The following is a 15761-nucleotide window of genomic DNA, read 5'->3' as shown; positions in this document are numbered from 1 at the left end:
AGTTGATTAGTAATTTATATTTTTACTACTTGAATGAAAATGCTCTTTCAAATTAGTTGATTAAGCAATTGTGTCTCTATTACAAATGAATAAGAAATTTGATTGACTAGTGACTCAGAAGCTGATTGACAAGTTCGCATTTTTACTACTATAATTAAAATTTTCAACAAGTTGATAAAACAATCAATCGACAATCGACTGGCTTTTGCAAAATTCAAATGTCCAAAGTGTGTTAGTGAAACTAAATAGTTCAAGACGCAATTATTATTTGGCATTAATGCGAATTATGATGTGCTATAAATAGTTATAAATATCACGCCGCCCATTCACAAGAAATACCTTGGAGTGATAACACATCGCATGTCTTTTGGGTCTTTCCTGTGATAAGCCTGAGCCGCTGCTACTTAAACGCCAAAGTACTTGGACTTCTAGACGATAGTGTATTGGACCATCTTAATCCTTATCAATAGCCCCATCAATTGCAGTTGAGCCATGCGATCGTCTGGCCTGTCAAATGCTTTAGACATGCGCCCTGCATGTGATCCCCACTATAAAACGTAACAGGGGGAAATGATTTATTTTCGACTCTGGAATATTTTACATAAACCTAAGCAGTAAATGCAATGTACGAGCAGATGAACTGAAAATCTTTACTGATTGATCTATCTGTTTCAAAATGATTTACATAACTTGGCAATATATAAATATTTAATAATGATTATAAACATATTAAATTATTTATTTTATATATTTTTTATATATATGTATTTTAATGAAAATCATAATCTATTTATATTTGTATATATTTAAATACTTGAAACGTTGTTCTTAATACAATTGTATATATTTTAGTTCTAAAATGTTGCATAAAATTCATAATATTGATACATTTGTTTTTTGGGTAAATAAAATATGGTAAAATATACCCGGTTCTATAAAATTCTTGTAACATTTCATGTTAAGCAGGTGTTATTCTTTTAACAGTTCTGTTAATTGTCACTTAGTATTTTGTGTTTGATATTTATGTACGCGCTTTCTAAATTTAGTTAACAATTGTGCTAATAAATTTGTACATCTAATTAATAACAGCGATGCCAGAAGTCGAACTCCGCATACTCTGTAATCAAATATAAACAATTTCACGACGATTTCATTATTATGTCTGGCTTTCGCTTGATATGTGATCTCCACACATTTGTTAGAAAACTCTTTCCCGGAATTAGTTTAGTTTTTTAGTTTACTGTCAAGTGAACACAAAAATTCGTATTGAATTTGAAATGCACTTCGATCACAATTTGAATACGAAAATAAACAAAATACAAATCACAAACAACAAAGCGAAACGAAAAAAAAAATAATAAATAAATAATCAGCGTTCTTATCAATTGCGATTATGATTGTGTGAATGTATGTGTTAGTGGCGTCGGTCGAATGTTGTCGCTAAACAACAACAGCAACAACAACAACAAGAGCATAAACAATAAAAACAACATAAATAAGAATAACGCCGTCCGAAACCAAAACAAAATTGAATTATCTAGGAAAAGCGCTGCAAATTTTTGCGCTGCTTTCGTTCGTTCGTTCGATTTAGAAAAGCGAAAAGCGAATCATTCCGTGTTTGCAGCTCGAAAAAGGTGCACACCAATTCTGCCATAGTGAATAACTCAACTTAACTCGAAGACAACTCAACTCGTTGCGAGTGATTCAATTCAAATACGGAGATTTAGTTTCCAGTCAACGGACAACAAAATGCAGCCCAACGAACATCTCAAAAAAATCATGAAGATATTAATCTTTGCATTTCTCTGCACTGAAATGCGCACAAGTAAGTTGAAAACATATGTACTATAAAGTTTATAGCTGCATTTAATTGTTAAAAAAATAAGAATAGAGCGATTTATTTATTGAGATTAATTTGATGGATTTTTTATGGTATTGAATTTGAAAACAAAAATAATATTTTAGAAATTTATGAAGATTGAAGATTGGATTGCTGTGAATAAATTTTGATCATTAGAAAAAAAATATTTTTATATGTCGATTTAATTGATCAATGTTTATTTTTATATAGAAATATTTTTTAAAACAATTTTCTTAGTAAGGAAATTTTGGCACATTTAAAAAAAAATAAGAGAGACTACGGTTTTTTTTTTATTGAATTATTCTTCGTGATGCAAATTTTGCAAGATTTTGGAAGAACAAAGAAAGAATTTAAGTTTTTATTAAAAATTTGAAAATATCTGAAATTGAAATAGAAAAAAACAAAAAAATGGAGCTTAGAAAAAATCAGCTAAAGTCATATCCACTACATTAGTTTCATTGAGAACACTCAGTAGATTATTCAATGGGGGAAAAAACATATTTATTAAAAAATAGAGTATAGTATGAATGCTAAGATAAGCAGAAAAAATGTTCGCAATTAAAAGTGCATTAAAGTGCAGTTTATAGATCTAATAACAGATACGAAATATGTAACACAATGCAACAAAATAAAACAATTATTTTATATTTTATAAATGCATTTTTAAAGATTGCAAATTTACGAAATATGTATTTATTATGATGACTTTCCGTTAGAGAACTAAGTACATAAGAATACATAGTAAATTATTGCCATAAGCAATCTATTTATGTGTGAGCACTTGAGCCTAACGACTTAAGAAATGATTTATGGCAATATGGAGAGAAGATTCTATTTTCGTTAGCTACTTGACTAGTTAACAAGTAGCTGCAAATCCTTGAAAGGATTCCGCTAGCCAAGCTCTACTGTTAGTGAGAGTTCCGAGATTGTGAGAACTTAGCTGATTAGCAGAGAAGTCAAGGTCTTTATTGTTTTTCGCCAAATGCTAAATAAAATTCATAACACTTTCCGGCCAGCCGGGTCGTCTGCTGACGAAACGAAATGAAACTATCGATATCTGGCGATCTGGCGATCAATGAATAATAATGTTGGCCATAATTGGGCAATCGCGCGACGTTGGCAACTGCTTTGCGCCGGACTTGTTGTTGACTTCTTCTGTTTGACGATAATGGCACACACGGGCCACGATCAGCTGAGGGCGAACTGAATGAAACGAAACGAAGCGAAATGAAATGTTGTTGATAATGATAAGGTTATTTTGTGGATCACACCATATGCCACACGTAGTATGTATGGCATAGGCAAAAAATGCATTGTTGCCAGGTGATGGCAAACGTAATTCAAATGGCATTTGATAATCCAGAGATTGCAATCTTCTGTTTTTTGCAGGCTACACACATCGCGATGGCACAACAAAGCAGCGCGGCATCGAATCACCGAATGGCAATCGGCGTCAGAGTCGCGCTCCGTTCCAGGCATCGATACGCTTGAGGTCCCTCGAGGTGGACTACTATGGCAAAGGGCACATCTGCTCGGGTGCCTTGGTGGCATCCTCTGTGGTGCTGACCATGGGCAACTGTCTTTACAAGTGAGTGAAGCGGTAGTATACACATTTAACGAACTACAATTAACAATCTTTTTCTTTCTCCAGCAATGCTAGCAAGAGCTTCTATCATCCCGCCGAGCTGCTCGTTCAGCTGGGCAGCAGACAACGCTTTGCGCCCACCGCACAGAGTCAGGTTTACGGTGTGACCCATGTGTATCATCCACCCAAGTCTCTCTCGCTGGCCATACTCATGCTCGATCAGGATGTGCCAGCCGATCAGTCCGATATTCAGCCCATCGCATTGGCATCAACAGCTCCCCTTGGCAGCCAATTGCTGCTGAGCAGCTGGGGATTGACTACGGGCGATGAGCATCACGATGATCACGATCATCGGGAGCTGCACGAAATGCTCAACGTGGCCGTCGACTGCAACATCAATCAGTACTGTAAGCCCAGCTATGAGACGAAGAAGTATCTCTCGTATGAACTGGATGCAGGTGCTCCACTCGTCGGCAAAGACAATCGACTGTTGGGCCTGTTTAGCTCCACGCTATCCTCGGACTCGTCTTGGACATTTGTGGACGTGGCCAGTCATGTGGATTGGATTCAGTCGAAGATCGGCGATGGCTCCACACAGAACAGCTCGTGGTGGGGCATTCTAGGATTGCTCGTCTTCACCGGTTATGTGATCAAGTGCAGTCGCAAGAGTTTTCTGTGATTCTGTTCTGTGTATGTGTGTGTGTGGGGAATATCCAATGTTGGATTGGAAAATGTGATAATCTCTGTTAGGGGTATTCCAATGGCAATGCCTGTTGCTAATGCATTTTTTCCTTTTTTTTGTGCCTTATTTCTAAGTAGAATAATCGATTTTTAGGAGCAAGTTTAGCTCGTTATGAAATGTGCATTTCAATAAACAAAAATTGTATATTAGTGCTACAGTAAACACTCGCGAATAAGTAACACTTTTTTCTATTTTTAAAATGTTGCAAATTATCGCCATTTACTGTAAAAAATAAAGAATATGTACTTAAGAAATGAAATTTGTATCTCGATAAATAATATATTAATCTAAAAATTTCAGTGCAATAAATATAACTTGTGTTTTTTACTACTAGTTTGAAAAAGTCTTGATTGAAGATGTTTACGATCTAAAAACAAAATCATGAAATAAGGTTTTTATGTTGAAACAATCTTAAATCAAGATTTTTATGCTACATATTTGTGTATTTTAATATTGAAAGATGAAAAGCTTGTTTCAAAAATGCTTTTTTCTGGTTTGAAAAGTAGATTGCAAATCTTGATTTAAGATTTTTTCGATCTTAAAAAGGACAATCTTAAATCAACATTTTTTTGCTAAACTTGCTATTAAACATTTAAAAACATTTCATTTTAAGAATATAATCTTGGTTCAAGAATATTTTGTTCTTCATTAAAAAGTAGATTGCAAATCTTAATTTCAGATTTTTTCGGTCTTAAAAAGAACAATCATAAAATAAGGTTTTTATGTTTTTTCTTATCAAACTTCATTTTCAGTCAGATTTGAATTTGAGACAGTTCGGTTTGTGAACTTCTACTGTGCGCAGCAAACTTGTCAAAATTTACAACTACGTTATACTATAATATAAATTAGTATATGAAGCTTCATAATCATTCATTCAATTCTCGAAAATAGCTTTCGCTTTTCTCATTTATATTGGCGCAAAAACTTAATGAAATTTTTCACGTTTTACTGCTAGCTAATTAGCAATAAATTTTACTACTTATTACTATTAGCGAGGAATACAGTACTTTATATTTTTAATGTACATTATAGTACAATAACAATTAGTGACATTAGTTAATGATATTCCTGTTAAGAGTATTCGTTATAACGAAGAGAATGCGATATATTATATAGATCTAAATATATAAATATAAATTATTAGTGATCAAAGTATCCCCCAAAAATAATAATAATGATATAGATAGAAATTTATAGCATACACAGAGAAAAACTTTACTTTTATTTTAGTGTTGACAGCTTAAATAATGTACACAATATTTATACAGTATATAATAAGAAATCGAAATACCCCAAAAATAATTTAGCACACGGATCTAATAAAGGTTCATCTCATTTAATAATGTACACAATATTTATACAGTATATAATAAGAAATCGAAATACCCCAAAAATAATTTAGCACAAGGTTCTAACAAAGGTTAATCTCATTTAATGTGACTTTAAAGATTTAACGAAATTTATTAAGGGTATCCCAGTAATTTGATGACTTTGAAAAATGAACATAAATATTTATACAGTATTAATTTAATATAATATCGAAATACGATTAAAAACAATACCCCAACTTAGGAAAGTCTAATCGAAATTTCATAAAGGTTTGACATACATACAAATATATTTAAATGTAGTATATACAGTAAGAGATCGTAATACCCGAACTACAACAACAACAAATTATGATTGTGGCTTTGAAATTTTAACAAAATATATTTAGGGTAGTCTACTAATTTAATGACAGCGGGAAAAAATTATATAATATTATATATGTACAGTATGTAGTAACTAATAATTTACAGATCGGAATATCCCTTAACCTAATACCCCAACTTAGGAAAGTCTTAACGAATTTTCATAAGGGTTTTCCATACATGGAAATATAATTACATATATAATATGCAGTAAGAGATCGAAATACCCGAACTACAACAACAAATGAAATTTGAGGTTAGGAACAAGGACCAGGGAATACCCCAACTAATCGAGCAAGGCGCTTAATATTTGTACAGTATGTAGTAACTAATAATTTAGTAACATATCGGATTATCCCTTAACACAATACCCCAACTTCTTAACGAATTTTCATAAGGGTTTTCCATACATGGAAATATAATTACAAATGAAATTGGTGGCAAGGAACAAGGAACAAGGATCAGGGAATACCCCAACTAATCGAGCAAGGCGCTCACCTCGTTGCACTGCAGCTCGCCACAAAGCAAGAGCACCGCAGTTGTTCGACGTAGTTGCTCGCCCGACTGGATGAGTGGCCAGGACCAAAGGACGTCGGCCATTTGTCCGTAGGTGTGTGGCTGCCACGCCCCCAAATGCGTATAGCTGAGCAGATAGAAGTTGGAGGAGCCGCCCAACGTGAGCACAAGCAAATGTTGCTCTTGGCCCACACCAAAGGGCAACAATTGTTGCACGCGTGCCTCAAGACGAAGTTGTTGCAGCGGCCGAAAGCGTTGCAACTCCGCGTCGAACTCGTGAACGTCGATGCGACGACAGCGGCGACAACTGAGAAAGAGTTGCAACTGCTGCAACTCCGCCAGATCGAAGTCGCCCTCGATGAGTTGCAAGAGCTCAAAGCGCTGACTCGCCGTCACCAGACGATGGACAGCCAAGGCAGGCAATTCAGGCGCAGGAGCAGCAGCGGTCAACAGAAACGTGCCACCAGCGTCAGGCAGTTGCAACACTTGCATGAGCTGAGCTGCAGCATGTGGCAACGATTGCCAGTCGCTCAGACTGCAGTTGGCCATATTGACGTGCAACACCCGAACCTCTTCTAAGGTGCCCAGCAGCAGCAACAGATTGTTGCCACTGAATTGTGGTGGCAACTCGAGCAGTTGCAACTGTCGGACATGTTGCCGCATGCCAAGCGTATGCTGCTCTCCACGGCATGTGATGTGAATGCGACTGCGAAGCTTCGACTTCAACTTTGATGCATGGCAATTATTCTCCGCCTGCACGTGCAATGCGCCTTGCTGCGCTGTGGCATGCAACACATGCTGCTCTTGGCTTAAAAGCACACGCTGCTTCGCTCTGGAGAGACGAGCACGCAGCTCCTGCTGCTGACAGCTGCTCAACAGCGGATGCTGTGGCACAATCACAGCTTCCACATCGTTGTCGTCTGTTGCACTCTCGGAGGCATTCCAAATGGCCGCATAAACTTGCGGCTCGTAGTCCAAGTAGCGCAAACGTTGCGTATGCTGCGCCTGGCTGGTCTTTAGCTGCTGCTCCAGTTGCTGCAGCTGCTGTGGCAGCAACTCCTCTCCTGCTGCAGCTTGACGCGCCTGCTGCTCGACAAGGGGCAGCAAACCTGCCTCAAAGGTGGCGCCATCCAGCCGCAGGCTATCGATGCTGTAGTCCCGATCCGTGAAGATGCTCTGCTGATAGCTGTCGCTCAGATCGCGTCCATTCAGCTGCATCACGTGCGCCGGTCCATGCAACACGATGCCACCATCGAAGGTCTTTGCACCGCTGATCGCTTGGAGTCGCTCGCCATGCTTGTAGACCACCTGAGAGAGCGCGATGCCGTTGATGCTGCGCAGTCGAATGTTTGTGCCCAGCTCCAACTGCTCGAAACTGAGCGTGCCAAAGAGCTCCAAGGGCTGAGAGCTGCGCAGTGGGACGCGATTTTGCAACAGGTACTCCAGATGCATGCCGTTGATCTCATCGAGCTGGAGATGTTGCTGCACTCGCAACTGCTGCAACTGCACCGCTGGCCAAACCGCAGTCGCTGACTGTTCGAAGATGCCAGCCAAGACGCCGCCATTGAGGCGACCTTCCACTGAAAGGCGCTTTACATCGGGAGGCTGAACGAAACGCAGCTGCGCAGCAATCGGTTGACCGCTGGAGCGGCGATAGAGTGAGGCATTAAGTCGCGTAGGATCGAACTCATTGAGCTGCTGCACGTGGCAATCGTTGAGTGTCCTGACAACTGCTGCTTGCACCTGTTGCACAAACACTTGAGGTGCACTGACGATTTGTGTGGCATTCGACTGACGCAACAATGCATCGGCTGCAATGTGAGTTAAGTTGAGCGAGGTTGGAAAGCTTTGCAGCGTTTGCAGCTTGTTAAATTGCGGCTGCTTTAATGTCACTTGACCGCTGATGGTTTGTGTTTCGCCACCACGACGTCGCACCGCATGCTGCCGCAAATAGTCGAGCTGTGGTTGCTCAGCACCCGATTGCTGCCACAAGGCATCGCCCAGCACCCAGATGTTGCGCCACTGACGTTGCTGCATTGCAGCCAAATGCGTGTCCAGCTGCGGCAGCGGATCGTTGGGCAGCTGACAGCTGAGGCTGCCGTTGATGCTCAGCTGTTGCACATAGAGATTGCCGCGCAGTTGCAACGGCTGCTTTTGCCGTGTGTCGATGAAGCTGCTCGCTGGCACCTCGTTGACTGCGGGCACATCGAGATTGCCGACAGTTATGCGACCAAAGTTGTAGTTGCCGCTGATCGATTGTGGCGTTGAACGCAACAGCGTGTTGTCCAGCAACGCACTGAGGTCCAAGCCATTGATGCTCGGCGCCTGCAACGCATCCGTGAGCAGCACCGTCTCCCCAAAGATCTTCTGGCCCTCGATCAGCGCATTCGTCTGCGAATTGACCAGACGTTGCACGTAGCTATCCCATTGGATGCCGTTGATTGTGTGCAACTGCAGCGGCTGCTCGAAGCGCACGTTGCCCTCGATGATGAGTTGCTTGTGCAGCAGCAACTGTTGCTGCTCCTCGTTCACGCTCAACAGTCCGTGCAGCTCGTCGAAGGCCAGATTGTTGAGACGCTGGAACTGCAAGTGTTGCAACTGCGGCGTTGTTGCGGTGGCAAGTTCCAAACGCTGCAGACTGTAGCCACGTTGCATCAACTGCGCCATCGGCAAACTGTTCAGCTCCTGCACAGTTAATTCATCTCCGATTGCTGCCTGCTGCTTGACCACAATGCGTTCGAAGCTCTTTAGGTGGCTAAAGTTCTGCATCGGTTGTGACTTTAGCACAAATTCATCAGCGATGTCGATGCCATTTAACTGTTTGCTGTGCAGCGTTTCAACAATGAGTTCGGCTTCGAATTGTTTGTGACCCGTGATTATCGCCGTTTCACCCTGACGCACTGCATCCTTGGCGATCTGTGCGAGACGTGTCGTGTAATTGCTGCAGTGGAGATCGCCCTCGATCCGTGCATCCATGAAGATGATGTGCAAAGGTTTCGCAATTGTTTCGTTCATCAATTGCTGCTCTGCATCGAGCAGATGCTCGGCCACTGGATGACCATCGATGTGGTTGCTGTTCAGTTGCGGAGTCGTCACTTTAGCATTGCCAAACATCAAGGCAGCGAGTTGCTAAAAGTGCAGGTAATTAATTAGCTGTTCAGTTGAAACTGTTTTTCTTACTTACCTGCTCTCCTTGCAGCAGCAAGTAATCCTTGTGCAGATCCTGCTGCCTTAATGATTGTTCACCCAACAGCAGTTGTGTTGCATTCGTATCCCTCACCACATTTTTAACGGTCAGTGAACCATTCAGAATGACGCTGCCCGTGTAATATTGCTGCAGTCTGTGCTCCAGACTTCCTTCCGTCTCCGTTTCTGGCGTCCTGTTGCGCCTCCACTTGGTGTCGTTGGCCACAAGCAGATCGCCCGAGACGTTCATTTGATAGATGTGCACTGGAGCTGCAAATCATTGGACAGATATCAATTGAGTATAGCTTAAATAATGTTATCAATTTCGGACAGATGTTAAGTGAGTATAGCTTAAATAATGTTATCAATTTTGTAGAATTAACACATACGCTTAAATGGGATTTATATTATGATTAGGTTAAGTACAAACCGATTTAGAAATATCATACAACATATGCATATTTAAAGTCATGAATGAATGTCAAATCGATTTCAAATCAATTTTTAAAACAGCCGCTTAAATGAGATTTATATTATGATTAGGTAAAGTGCAAATTGATTGAGATATATCAAATGCAATTAAAACCAAGTGTATTATGAAAATTATTCCAATTTGTAAGTAATTCCAATCCTCAGCTATAACGAGATATTACTCAAATAATACTCAAATTTTGTTAAATGGCAAAAGGCGCTTAAGTGCATTTCACAGAATTGCTAAAGTGCAACACAATGAATATGACTAAAAGTATTCCAATCTGTAGAACAGTAAAATCAATAAAATGCTCTAGAATATTCTTTAAATAATGTAAATCTTATTAAAATTCTCTAACATTAACTAAATTAACTAAATTTTAGGTGAATTTTATACGAGTATTGGACATTTTAAATGCTTCTTCTTCATTCCTGCCAAATTAAAAAAAAGTTATAATACCCTTCTACCCTATGGGTAGCGGGTATAATAACCCTTCAATGAAATTCTCTCTAGCTTAAATCCAATAATATAATTCTGCTAATTTTTAAGGTTTTTTGGAAATAGATTTGAATACTTCATATTTTGTTGAAGCTTTAAACCCAATTTTCTTTCAAATTAAAATACTTTTTACATTTTCAGAAGCGTGTACTACCAACAGAACATATATATGATAATAAATCCCACGCAGGTTGAACTCACTTTTAATTAACGTTGCGTTGTCCCCACGAAAGACGATATCGTTGGCAAAGTCGAGGCCATTTATGAGCTTGGCCTCCAGCTTGGACACAAAGAAGGCGGACATGAAGATGTTGGACGAGACGAGCTGTGGCTGCCGCAGATTGAAGAGCTGATCCACAACCAGACCATTGAGCAGTGGCGTCTCCAAGTTGACGACTCTCGCCCGCGACTGGACAATGAGGCGACCCTCGATGAGATTGTCACGCGATTGGAGGAAGAGCGAGTCATAGAAATCAAACCACGACACATTGTTGATGCGTGCCACATGCAGTTGCCGCACCACAAGATTGCCTTGGCCAACTTGTTGCAGCGGATCGATGGCACGACTCGGACGCTTGTAGTTCTGAGGTGTGAGCAGCTGCTGCGTTTGCAGCTTGTTGGTCAACAGCTTGCCCTTGATGGTCAGAATGGGTGAACTCGAGTTGTCTACGTAGTAATCTAAGCGAGAATCTGAATCAATCAAGATGCAGGTAAAGAAATGTCAACTACTTACTTGGCATCAGTTCACCGTTGTAGATGAGATTACGCACATGCAACCGCCGCACCTTGAGCACCTCTTGCCCCATCGAACTGGAGTCGTTGCCCACGCCAAAGGAACGCACTGGACGCCGGTTGACAGCGTAATGCTGACGCAGTTGCTCCAAGCGGTGCTTCAACTGCATCGGAGTCTGCAGATGTTCGCCTTGAACGTGCACCTGCTCAACGTGGGAGCCACTTCCCAAGTGCAACTCCTTCTGCTTGGTCTTCAACGAGAGCGTAAGGCGATGCAGTGCATCCACCTTCTGCTTGCGACGCAACAACAGACTGCGCAACGCATTGATTGACTCCTCGAACTCATGTCGATGAACTTGCACGCTGCTTAAATCTAGGGAGTATATAAATCAAGCAATGTATAAATCAAGTCAAATCGTAAATACTATTATAATACTTATTATACTTATGATAATTAGTGTATATAAAGCTTCTAAGAGCTGTTATACATTTTTAATATATACTTTTATATAATAAATACTATTATTATACTTATTATACTTATGATAGTTAGTGTATATAAAGCTTCTAAGAGGTGTGATACATTTTTATTATATTTTTTAATCTTAATGATATTTGATATTTGCTTATTACAATAATCTTAAGGGTAGTGAAATGTATTTGTTATTAAAAATACATATTTGTGTTAAGTTTTATGATTTTTTCAAGCTAAAATAATGGATAGTTTTAACTAATTTAATAAAACTAGAAAACCTATTTTCATAATTTACTAATTGAAGCGAAGTAGGTGCAAATTAAAGTTTAAAGTTCAGGTAAATTCAAAATATGGTAGCGAAAAAAATACACAGACTTAAAATTAAATAAAGGTTATTCTTATAGCTCCAGATTAGTACTATATTTAGCGCAAAGATTGATTTTCTTCTTTTACAATAAGCTTTATAAATTCATTCATTTTTTGGTATGAATTCGTTCATTTATGCAATTATGTACTTTAAAATACAAAAATAATTCCAAAATCATTCTTAGTTCTAATTAAAAATAATAAAGAGATAAAAGATTCGTCATTACTCAAATTAAAAATATGTTTTATTATATGTTTTTTGTTCACTTTAAATAGTGGCGACACTTTCGCCAGAGAATTCCTCATATGTAAACCCTATTTACAATACTAAGCAGTTGCGAGTTTTTGATTTTAATCCCAATTTAAAATAACTACTATTTAATATATTGAGTGATAAAAATTGGTGAATTTTAAATGAAGCTATACACTATTTTCTATATAAAGTGAGTGCAGCCTTACCATCGCTACCATCGAGGCTGTTGCTTGCTGTATCATTCGAACCTCCGAGCTGTACCATGCGCAGCAACGTGACGTTCGACTGTCGCTGATAGGCCAGCATGAGAAAGGTTTCGTTCAGGGGATTGCGATGGACGTAGACGCCACTCGGATTGGGATCTGCACCAAAGCCGCTGTAGCAATCGAACCGATGGCTGTTAAAGACCAACACTTCGCCATTGCCACGTGTGGCAGCAAGAAGTTGGCCACGTGGTGAGGACGCCAAGTGAGTGAAGTGCAGCTGCTGCAGCATATGCTTGCGGTAGACCACAAAGTTGCCATCGACCATGCGGAATAGAAGACACGAGGCAGTTGCATTGCGTCCACAGGCAATCAGATGATTGCGACCTCGGAAACGTGTTGTTCTCACATGACGAGCATGGACAGTGAGGCTCTGACGACGTCGCAAACGCAGCGAAGGTGTCTCCAGTTCATAAACAGTGAGGACAAGCTGCCAAGAGAGAGAGAGAGAGAGAGAGAGAGCAGGCAAGAAAGTTGAAAAGAGAATCAACAAGTGGATGGATCTTGGTTTGGATACTCACTGCAGACTGAGTGCGCAACGATCGACCAGTGATGATATAATAGGGTTGATGACCAACCAGCTGAAAGGCTTCTAGGGCGGGAAGATTGAGCTCGGACACGGGATTAAAATAGGTGTCCAGCCATTCAAAGGTGCTGTAAGTAAAGTGAAAGATTAAAGGGATTTATGGCAATCAAATTTGAAAACAAATAGATAAAGAGTTTATATAAATTAATTTCGGGGACATTAAAAATAGTTTCATTAAAGAAATATCGAAACATTTACAAATTAACGAATAATCGAAGCATTTACAAATTATTATACTGCAAAAAAAATCCGGAGAAACAAATTATTTGCAAAGATCGCGATCATTAACAAATTTTGAGAATGTTTTTGCAGTGATATAACTTCTTGAGTAGATTAATTTGTTTTAAAAATAAATACAGTAGAACCTCTCCTAGGCGGACACTCATCATCTAGTAATTTCAAGGAAAGTGTCCGTTTAAAAGAGGTGAAATTGCCCAGAGAACTATACCGAACGGAATAAAGTGTGCGCGAAAAGGAATATTTAATTAATGGAGGTGTTTGCTAAGGAAGTTTTCACTTTACTCTACAAAAATACCTGAAATGAGTGAATGTTTTCTCGAATTCAAGGAAAAGTTGGAGCCAACTTACATGCACTTCGACTGCGTCTGTGTGGAGTTGACGGTGAGGAGGAGCACAACTTGATCGAGCTTGGTCTTGAGCAGCTGCAGCTGATGCAGTTTGCCCGGCAGGCTGAACTCTTGGATGGGCAGCAGATGCCATTGGGTGCTGTTCATCAGCTGCTCCTGTGGCAACTGATAAAACTCCAGAGTATCGGGCAGCGCCACAGCGAACAAGAGATCCTCATGCCACAGCACAACAGCAGCGGCCACCGCCGCGGACAATTGTTGACGCACTCGACCCTCCAGTTGCCCCAGGCGGACCAGTCGCTTGTCCTCACCAGCAATGTGCCACTGGAAGAGCTCGTGACCGTGGAGCACCAGCAGCAACTGTTCGTCTTGCAGCACATGCAGCTGACCCTCGTGATGCAGCTCCATGTCCATGAAGGGCAACTGAATCTCCACACTCAGACTGCTGCCATTTGGAGCCTTGCGGCACACACTCGGTATCAGCGATGCTTTGGCTGCCGGCTGCAGCTTTCCGCTATCCAAAGGCGCAGCTGCAGGTGATCTTAAGTCTTGGCCATCGGACTACAGGGAAAAGGGGAAAAAGAGGGATCAGAGATCAGGAAACTATATATGCACTCTGGATATAGCAAGAGTAAACCAACCTGATCCAGCACACTGATAAACACACAAATAAACACAATTCGCAATTCCATTGATAACAAACGTGCATTGCACACAATTCACACTTGATTATTGATTGATACACGCGCACAAGTTTTGTGAAAAAACTTGCATTCTTCTTGTTTGCTCCTTATTCGTCATAACGGTGTGCGGAATGAATGCATTAGAGTGAAAGAGAACGCAAGCGAAGTTTTAGAGCGTAACTTTAGAATGCACACTGGGGCGTAAATAGTTAAACACGGAATTAATTCATAAAAGTCAAACTAGAATTCAGGTATAACTATTTCATTCTTAAAGTTATTTGATTACAATATTAAATATTAGTTTAATATTTGGAAGGAAAATGACTCAACACAGCTTACGTACAATAAAATGACATTTTTTTATATTTTCGACAATATTTATATTAAATAATGTTTAAAATCAGTTTAAGTCTTAAATATGAAGCCAATCTTCTTTTCCAGTTTCGGCAATCATTTATTTTTAATTTTAATTTTTAATCTGTCAATAATGATGATTATAAATGCAATTGAACTATCTCGTCCAAAAATATAAAATAATAAGCCTATGCTTATGCAATGCTAACATATGTACATTTTTTATTAGTTTTCAATAATTGAAATTATTTAAAATTCAATGAAAAGTATGCAATACAAAGAGATGGTAAACGTATCCAATTGGGATTCTCACTGAAAGTTATTCAATTTTCAAATCCAATGCGACATAACGACCTAACGGTGTGGCTTAGGCATTGAGGGTGAGTTTTGAAGACACCTTCGCAACAGATTTTAAGTAGTCCCTTCCAAAAATGTCTAAAATTGGTAAATGCCTTCGATTCCACGGAGTCAATCAGCTTCGATCATTAGTGGAAGTCATTAAAGACATTAAATCGGCTGCATAAATGCGAAGAGTCGTTCCCTGCTGTTGGCACACCCCTCGGCATCACATCACATGCTAATGCCGATGTCGGAGAAATGCTAAGACGAAAGTCATGTAAAAATAAAACGAAATACCATTAAGATCCATACGACGACCTCGAAACTACACATAGTTGATAGAGGGGCAATCATTTGAAATAGAAAGCAAGGACTTGCAGTAAAGCAATAAAATGTTGAGGTAACATATGGAGGAAGAGCGCTTAAATTAGTTACCTATTCATAACTGATTCTAAGATGAGTTGAGCTTTTACATATTTCATAAATATCAGGTTCAATTCGATTGTACAATACATACAATGTGTGCGTTGTCAAAGGTCGACCCCAATAGCAGATGTTCTGCAGCTGCTTTT

At 39.6% G+C, this 15761-nt stretch overlaps 2 protein-coding genes across 2 annotated transcripts; one reads left to right on the top strand and one right to left on the bottom strand.

Moving 5' to 3' along the window:
• Positions 1-1507: 1507 nt before the first annotated feature.
• Positions 1508-4484, top strand: LOC132796650 (serine protease 30). The gene is made up of 3 exons (XM_060807898.1): positions 1508-1825; positions 3251-3449; positions 3513-4484. The coding sequence occupies exons 1-3, from the start codon at positions 1750-1752 to the stop codon at positions 4123-4125; spliced, it is 888 nt and encodes a 295-aa protein (XP_060663881.1). The 5' UTR covers positions 1508-1749; the 3' UTR covers positions 4126-4484.
• Positions 4485-5474: 990 nt separating this feature from the next.
• Positions 5475-14573, bottom strand: LOC132796013 (uncharacterized). Its single transcript, XM_060807024.1, has 8 exons — positions 14455-14573; positions 13815-14374; positions 13162-13294; positions 12584-13070; positions 11285-11656; positions 10753-11229; positions 9580-9851; positions 5475-9524 (listed from the first exon to the last, which is right to left on the bottom strand). The coding sequence occupies exons 1-8, from the start codon at positions 14503-14505 to the stop codon at positions 6357-6359; spliced, it is 5520 nt and encodes a 1839-aa protein (XP_060663007.1). The 5' UTR covers positions 14506-14573; the 3' UTR covers positions 5475-6356.
• Positions 14574-15761: the final 1188 nt, after the last annotated feature.

Source organism: Drosophila nasuta, chromosome X, assembly GCF_023558535.2.
Source record: "Drosophila nasuta strain 15112-1781.00 chromosome X, ASM2355853v1, whole genome shotgun sequence".
Classification (NCBI taxonomy): domain Eukaryota; kingdom Metazoa; phylum Arthropoda; class Insecta; order Diptera; family Drosophilidae; genus Drosophila; species Drosophila nasuta.
The sequence above is the reverse complement of the archived record's forward strand: the minus strand, read 5'-3'. Positions and strand labels throughout refer to the sequence as shown.